General features: G+C 30.6%; 1 protein-coding gene across 1 annotated transcript; it reads right to left on the bottom strand.

Moving 5' to 3' along the window:
- Positions 1-206: 206 nt before the first annotated feature.
- LOC143078432 (insoluble matrix shell protein 6-like) lies at positions 207-2,345 on the bottom strand. The gene is made up of 4 exons (XM_076253301.1): positions 2,264-2,345; positions 1,263-1,374; positions 653-742; positions 207-312 (listed from the first exon to the last, which is right to left on the bottom strand). The coding sequence occupies exons 1-3, from the start codon at positions 2,307-2,309 to the stop codon at positions 694-696; spliced, it is 207 nt and encodes a 68-aa protein (XP_076109416.1). The 5' UTR covers positions 2,310-2,345; the 3' UTR covers positions 207-312; positions 653-693.
- Positions 2,346-9,399: the final 7,054 nt, after the last annotated feature.

The raw sequence follows: 9,399 nt of genomic DNA, 5'->3' as shown, positions 1-9,399 counted from the left end.
TAACTGGAGGGATGACACCTGCAAATCGATTATAATAACCACGCAGTTGTAATCACGCAGTGTTTTTATGGTTTAATTGATGTTCACACTAGGTAATGTCTATGATATATTACACCAACAAAATAAAGTTTTCCTCTCAATAAAACTTACACTAGAATCAAATTTTAATTGCTTTTCCTTTGACCAGGCACATGTGAGAAGAACCATTGTATTTGAATCTGAAAATGTTTCAGAACTATGTAAATTTTATTGATAAATAGAACTGCACTGTCTTGTCACTGTTTAGCCAAAAACTGTCATTTTGTACTGTCACTGCAATTAAAACATGCCTCAAATAATTAATTAACAGACATAAATATGCAACAGCTTTTTTAAAAGTGTAAAAATTAGGAAACTGTTTGCTTACTTTTAAAAATTTTACCTTACACTTTGTTAGGAAAACAAACACAGAAGATTAATTAAAATAAAAAAAAGAGAAGGTGCACTATGACATTATATGGTATCATTATATTTCGATTAAGCCCACATACAAGCTCTTTAATAAAACAGAAACTTTGTTATATTTAAAATGAACTAAAAAAAATACTGGAAAAGATTAACAACTTCTTGATTTGATATTATTTCTCATATTGTACATAATCTGAAAACTTACATCTGTCCTCCATGTCATATTCCTCATTTATATCATAATTGTTAAGATATACGACAAGGGCATTTATGACGGCAAGCTAACACTTTTGATCTAAAATAAAAGTCATGTGATGAAGTGTTGTCGACATCTGTCAAGGACTACATTTTAAAAGCATAAGTTACTAGCCTGCATTTCTAATATTTTGTCTTAAAACAAACGGTATCATTCTTTAAGATTAATATATGCTACCATGAATATAATTCCAATAAGGAATTCATTAGTGACAATCACGAAAATAATTCTATACGTTAAAATGATTCATTTCGAGTTGGTTTTTTTCGATGTGTTGTTGAATAAAATGTTTGACTAGTTAATACATTTTGTGTTAAATAAAACACGAAGACAGGTATAGGAAGATGTACATGTGGATTTACGTCTGTAAATATAGAAACGGATTCTAATAAGCTCCAGCTCTATAATGTATCCGATATCACATGTGTATATTTATTTAAACTTGATAAGTCTCTTATAAAATTGCAGGTGTAAAAGCGGGCGTACCAGACGCAGTGTTCGAATTAAACCAGATTGAAGATAAGTAATTGGTAAATTATTTTTAGTACCGTATACCTACGGGCATGCGCAGTTCAGCAAACATTCATTATCGTAAGTAAATCCAGATGTGGAACAAACTGGATGTTTATCGGCCGGACAATTGCAATGATGATGACAAGAATAAACAATATCTAAAATGAAAACAGTTCATTGATCAACCAATAGATGTTGTTTTCCTTTCCAGTACATACTAACGTATTCGGCTCTAACATTGAACAATAGTAAAAAACTCAAACCTTACTGTAACTCAATTATCTTAGCCTATCGTATATGGAAAGACTTATTGAATTATATTAGTCAATGTTGACAAATGATTCGATAAGTCAGACATGCGATGAAAACTTTAGTAATTTGATGTGTTCGAAGTGTATATCAAGGTTTACCTTCTTTGATCATGAATGGTGAAAAACAAACATTTGTTTATCAACTCACCTCAAATGTTATAGGCTATTCATTTGATTAACAGAGTTACTTTGTACATTGTTAGGACACTGTTAGTTCATAATTGTTTGCCATGATTTCATAAATGTAAGAAATGCTGTTCAGAATAATTGGAATTTTCATTTATAATTTCTGCAGTGATTTCATAGAACCCAATATGTACAATTGAACCAATACCAGTAATTATATAGTATCTTTATTTTTTAACATTTATCAGTGATTAATGCACGCATTAAGTTCTGAACTTACAATATATTAGGTTTCCATCCATGGCGATATAGCACGGGACATGCAACATAGTTTTTTTCATAGTGTTACCCCTTTATTAAAGGGAGGCGCTTTTTATGAGATTGTATGATTCTATATCAGCCCGATTTCAACTGTACTGAATCATTCACTAGTCGAAACATCTTTTTCATTCGTACATTTCGTGCTTTAAAAAACAATTGACAAAATAAGAACCGTTGAAATATTTACAATCAGATATGCTCATGCTGAACTGCCATTTGTTGAAACTTAATATTTCAGAGAAAAAGGAATTAATTGATCGGTTAGGGCGTTGCTCGATATCTTATATACCTGTAGATATAAACAGAATTAGGACCATCAACACCATATTCTTCATCGTGTCTTTAAATATCGCTTTAGGAAAACCCTGTTGTTTACTAAACACAGAAAGAATAACGATTAATGATACATATTGGTATCAATGAACTCATGTTGTAATATGATGACAATAATAGTAATTTAATGAATTATAATAATAAGGATGGTAATAAAATTGTTAACGTAAATGAATAGTTAAAAAGATTAAAACTTTTAAATCAAATAGTAGTACATACATGGCAAATGAAATTAATATTCATTTAGACAGTCGTTAAGACACTGGATTCTCAGGCGACTTGAATGCTTATTTGAAGGAAGAGTCTCATACTAGTAGCAATCAAAACTAGGATGCTTATCGGTATCAGGTTAAACTAGCCAAAATTTATTGAAACTAGAACCGGAATAAATTATCCAAGTATCGTGATCGAATATTCTAGTGCAGGGCATTTGTGCAAAAACCTCATATTTATAATAACCTAATATGACATGCCAAATATCAAATAACATTATTAATTGTAAGCAAATACTAAGATTGTATTGTCGTTCCAAAGACAAACAATTTTCGAAATCCAAACATTCGAATAACCATAGTTCTTAGAAATACATATATCATCAAAACGCACACAAAATGCATGCACGAAGTGAGATGAACAAAGAAAAAATAAATAAGCAAGCCACAAAGTAACTTTCAACAATAATCTATACAAATCTGAATAACTATACATTTTTTACTTTTAATCATATAACCATTATGATATAAGCACCTTTCATTTCCCTTGTATTGGCCAGATTTAATCACAAACATGTGTAAAAGTACATGAAGGCTTACCTGTAAGATGTAGCTAAAATGTATGTCAACAATAAAACACTTATTTATATTTGTGAAAAACATAACGTAAAGTCCGGGAAAGTTACGGGTCCTGACAACAAGATAAGGATGCAACTATTAAAAATATAAAACAAACAAATTATCAAAAAAAAAATAGAAGGATGTGAAGGGTTTTATTGTTATTTTCATCAATACTTCCTCATAAAGTCCGCATTGCAAGTTTTCCTTGAAAGAATTCAGGGAGTTTAAAAAAAATAATGATAATCTAGTTTCATCTAAAATTATATCCATTTTTTTTAAAAAATGATAGAAATTTACCTGTCACTTCATTTTTGGTGACGTTGATACATTTATGTGACAGACATACAGTTCGTAATTCTGTTATGCTGGTTTGTGTACTGTCTTTACTTTAAGTAATTCGTTGTTATTCTGTGGTTAACAAGTCGAATATACTATTATACTATTTATTTACGTATTTCTCTGTCCTTAATGTTCTCATATATATTTGTTCAATATATCGGTCATGTAAAGTTGTCTTTTTTAGCGGTATATTTAACATTCCCATAAAGTGCGAGGTTTGGCTAGCCACAAAACGAGCTTCACCAAACCGTTTTGTCTTAAAATGTTTTGTACGAAAGATGAATATGGCAGTAGTTATATAATAGTTCATGTACATGTATGTTACATTGTTGTTTGTTTTTTGTTTCACTTCAATTTGGCCTTTTTAACAGTTTTTAATTCGAGCGTCACTGATGAGTCTTTTGTAGAAGAAACGTGCGTCCGGCGTAAAATTTCAATCATGGTATCTATGATGAGTTCATTCAGTGTTCTGTTTGTTTTATTGTTTTCCTCTTATTGTTCGTGTGTTTTAGTTTATAACCCGGATGTCTCTTCTCTCAATCGATTTATGACTAATGAACAGCGGCATACTACTGTTGCCTTTATCTCAGCTTCCAAGTATGTAATAAACATTAAATTGTAATGGAATAATACGAAGCAAGGATCGGCGTTTAAATCATATAGGAAGTATTTTTTTAATTGGAAAACAATTATATTTATATATGAAATTTGAAATCAAAGATGGTTATTGCGAAATAATGGCCGTTCGAAAAAGTACTGTGAGGTTTTTCTACATAATCAAAATGATTCTTTAAGATATTTTGTATTTAATAATTGTGGTTGAGATAAAATAAATAAAATCAATTATAACTGTTCCACACAGAAACTAGATTATGAAGAATATTTCTTAGCACTGAAGTTTACAGTACTATAATAACAATAGATGGTCTTGTAAATAGTACTGCATTTTGCAGGTTCGATTGCTGAAGTAAAATAATGACTTTGAACATTGTGCACCGATTGTCGTATCATATAAAGTTAGTACCGTAATGGTTTATTTGAAAGCTTAAATTTTAAACTTTGTCAAAAGATCCACTATCAATTCAAAAGTTTCCAGATATACAAACAATCATTTCGATATGATATAAAGTAACCATTTACTGCTATTCTGGTTTACGACAAGATTGGATAATTGCTTATGCTCGAAAGCAGACATATATACTTTTAGTCTAATAGTGTATCTCTCCCTGACTAAAACGTTTGTAGATTTTTAATTGTTTTTGCTTTTGTGTATAAACTGTACTTTATGAACTTTTCGTTTAGAATTTTCCTCGGAGATCGGAATGTTTGTTATTTTACTTTTTCCTTTACAACTAACTTTTCAAGATTTAATATCATCACTGCAGACACGAAATGTCATGGTTAAACATGCAATCGTGCAAGTAAAGGTATACAAGATTAAATTGGGAATTTCCGACCATTAGATGTATATTTATTACTTTTATAAAGTTACATTATAACACCATTATCACACGTAATATATTAAACTAAAATTTAAACAAACAAGAAATGAAAACGTGTTTAGCTTAGTTAATACATTCTCTATGTATATACAGGATCAATGATACAACAATATTTTGATTTACAACATTGCAAGGCGAATATCATAATGAAAAAAAACTTTCATACTCGTGTCATTGCACATCGGATTTCGTACATAAAGAAGTATAGTCACTTTTCAACATCAGATACAAAAGAGGTAAGATGAATAGATATAAACGGTAATGGGTAATGTTATGTATTTAAACAAAAATTAATAGGAAAACTAAAACTATATTAACCACAAAAAAATGTAAAAAAATTTTGCTCAATGGTTAACAATTTCGATTATCAAAGGGAGAAGACGTATAGCTCAGTGACAAATACTGCTAAATCTTACAAAAAATTGAAAACAATTAGTTTATATTTAGTTCAGAAGGTATATAGAAAATGAACATGTCGACATATTAAAAAGCAAACCAGGTTGAACCCATTTTTGCATCAGAAAATACCTGTAACTAGTCAGGAATATGACAGTTGTTTTCCACCTGTTCCGTTGATTCATATGTTTGCTTTTTTTTCAGTTTTTATGGACTCTTTTTCTAATTTACCTTGAAGTTTATTATTTCTGTTAAACACTTTTCCCTATAGGTTGCACCTTGTTAATACAGCTGTTTCTCAAACCACGCCTCTTTTGGGGAGATATACAATATTCAAAGAAAATTATTTATGATCTCTATGTTTCAACTCGTAGAGACATAACTTCGGATGGTTACCAGTAAATGTACATAGGCATTGTGGTCAAATTGAAATCTGTGGGAAACCTTAAATAAAGGTAATGGTAGGGCATAGTTTTAGTGTTAATTAAAACTCTAAGAAGTTGAGGGCATATACACATTTAAAATATGCCGTACAGCTCTATATGTTAACCTTGGAAAAATATAGTAGTGCATATGAACTTTCAATTCTAGGATATAATTTTTTTTAAACTTCATAGTAAAAGTGCTACTGTTTTAGCCGTGAAAGGAGTTTCTATGGGAAATTGCATTTTCGATATTTATAGAAATGCAACATATAGCAGACTGGGGGAAGGAACTTTTTCGGGACGTCATGATCAGGTGTTTTTATGCTCGGGATTTCGGGATATGGGAATTCTTTTTTGGAATTTTGGATGTCGGGATTTAAATTTCTTTAAATTCGGGACATCGGGATTTTATGTTATAAGCACGGGATTTCGGGATCAGGACCCTTCCGAACCCCTCCCCCTCAGAGCTCTTTTGAAAAACATTTGAATCTCATCGCAATAGAAACTACACTTATTTAAAAAATATATTATTTTCATCCAATAATCATTGTTTACAATTATTTAATTTGTTTTTCTTTTGAAAACACAATGTGAGAAGAGCCATAATTTTGCCATTGATTTTGTATTGTCACTGTTTACCAAAATGTTCTTTTCTACTGTTACTTAAGTACCGGTCTTTGTAAGAATCATGCAGGTTCCTGTTGATAGGCGATTCATGACCCATTTTCAAATGTCTTTATATTTTGTTTATGAGGAGGGTATGGTATGAAAATAAGTTTAATGTATTAATTTTTTTCTTTTGAACCTTGGTTGCCATGGAAACCATCCTTACAAAATGTTGCCTAAATACGTTCCTTTGACGTAGCCTTTGAAAATTGAAATATAAGGGGTTTTAAAATCCCATAGAAATAAAGTTAATCAATACAAAAAATATGTATATTTACAGTATTGACAAACAAAACCCCTAACTATACAAAAACGTTAAAATTTTGAATTTACTAAATAGTTTGTTTCCATAGCAACCATTTAAAAATGTGTTAAAATTCGAAAATGAAAAATTTCAAAAAATCTTTAATTTTAAATCTGTTTATCTCCCAAGACCAACAATACCATGAAATGTCATTGACAAATTTTGAAAGACCACATTCTATATATTGATAAAATAAAAAGAAAGTCGTGTGTTTTTTTTTTCTTTAAAAAAATAATTTTAGTCAAAAATTGTCAATTTTCACCAAAATTCAGATTACCAAACAGATGAATACTGAAACATTTTGAACTGAAAAAGCTAAAACATTCCATTTATACGTGCATTTCTGACCCAAATTTGGTAATTATAAATGAGAATATATGATTGATAGAGATATTTTGGTAGAGAAGGAATTTTTTTCTCTCTGGGCATGGTGCCACACCCCCCCCTTTTTTCAAAATTCAAAAAATTATTAAAAATTTAAAAGATGGAATTCAATTGTGAACATTTTGAGCATTAAAACATGAAATTTCTTCAAAGGGTGAGCGCAATAATAGAAACCCCCTACACCATTTTTATACGACCCCAAAAAAATTTTGGGATCGTATAATGGTATGATGTCGTCGTCTGCGTCGTCGTCGCCCGAAGACACATTGGTTTTCGGATAATAACTTTAGTTTAAGTAAATAGATCTTCATGAAACTTTTTCAGAAGGTTCAATACCACAAAAGGAAGGTTGGGATTGATTTTGGGGATGATGGTCCCAACTGATTAGGAATTAGGGGCCCAAAGGGGCCCAAAACAAGCATTTTTTTAGTTTCAGAATAATAACTTGTGTAGAAGTATTTCAATTGCTCTGAAATCATATCGCAATGTTTAAAACCACAAGTAGAAGGTTTGGATTCATTTTAGGGGTAATGGGGCCAAAGTTTAGGAATTAAGGGCCAAAAAGGGGTCAAAACAAGCATTTTTCTAGTTTCAAGACAATAACTTATGTGTAATTGTATAGATCTCTCTGAAATTGTACTACAATGTTCAATACTGCAATGGAAAGCATGGGATTGAGTTTAAGGGTTATTGCTCCAAGGGGGTTTAAAAAAATTGGGGGATTTACGATTTTTGAAGGGCTTCCTTTTTTTCAAAATTTTTCAAATTTCGAATTTTGAAAAGTTTCAAGAAGAAATCTTCAATTGCAAAGTATTGTGCAATAGATTTGTTAGATCTTTGACCACATTAATTTTGTGACAAAAACCTATATTATTTCAAAAATTTGATCACAATCCAAATTCAGACAGAATCAAGCTTGAATATTGTGACCAACTTTGCCCTAACTGTTCAGGGTTCAACCACTGGGGTCGTATAAAGCTGCGCCCTGCGGAGCACCTGGTTATATATTAAGATCTTTTTTTAGATATGGGGAATGTGTCAAAGAGACAACAACCAAAGAAATCAACAGAAAATAGCCGAAAGGCTGAAAACTGAATGAAGGATAGCTGCGTCCCTAATTACACTTGTTTTGTGCAAATTGAAATTTAAAATCTTTAAGTGCTATGATTATTTGTGTCTTTCAATATATATCAATGAGTGGCTAAAAAATTCCATTTAAATGTTCTTTGTATCTGTCGTTTTTTCTTCAAAAGCAAAAAAATGCATTTTACCCCTATGTTCCATTTTAGCCATAGTGGCTAAGTTTCTTGAAGTACAAGGAAATAAAATACAAAGTTTATACAAGATACTCCCAAGTTGGGCCGAAATCGATTTAGCATATTCAGAAGAAGACTTTTTTTAAAGTAAGCAAACTAGATGAACAAATTGTGAAAAAATTCTTTAAAGGGCTATAACTCCACAGCATTCAATTGACAATTTTGGTCATATAAACTTATTTGTAGATCTTACTTTGCTGAAAGTTGTGCTGTTTACAGTTTATCTTTGTCATTAATAATATTCAAGATAATAACCAAAAACTGCAAAATTTCCGTGTAATTAACAATTGAGTGGCCGCAACCCAACAATGGGTTGTTAGATTTATCTGAAAATTTGCTCTCAAGGCTTTAGTGTTTGAGATATAAGCTACACACTGCATGTTACCCCTATGTTCTATTTTTACCCATGGCGGCCATGTTTTTTTACAAAATTGAAAATAAAACACAAACTTTATTCTAGATATCCTAAGGATCATTCAGTTTAAGTTTTACTGGAATTGGTTCAGTAGTTTCAGTGGAAATGCTTCAAATATTTAACACCGAACAGACGACGACGGACGCCAAGTGATGGCAAATTTCACAGTTCCTTTGAAACGGTGAGCTAAAAAAAACTACGTCCGTCCTATTAGAAATAAACTGAAAATAAAAAATTAAAAACTTGTACCATCGAGAGCGCTAACGAGGCCACTTTCCATAAATTTTAATATTTTTAAGGGTCATAACTCTTTAAAAAAAAGTACATTGTCCATCATTATAGAACTTAATTTCGAATTTTTTATTTATAAAAATACTATTTTTGATATTAACAATAATAAAAAAATATTTTATTTTTTATGTCTTAAAACTGTGGTTTTGATAAGAAAAAAACACTCTGTAAAGATTAGACCAATGGACAGTTTTAAGCTTGGTACAGTGTATCCAATTTCA

This window comes from Mytilus galloprovincialis, chromosome 6, assembly GCF_965363235.1.
Source record: "Mytilus galloprovincialis chromosome 6, xbMytGall1.hap1.1, whole genome shotgun sequence".
Lineage (NCBI taxonomy): Eukaryota > Metazoa > Mollusca > Bivalvia > Mytilida > Mytilidae > Mytilus > Mytilus galloprovincialis.
Note: the sequence above shows the minus strand (reverse complement) of the source record. Positions and strands in the feature narration are given on the sequence as shown.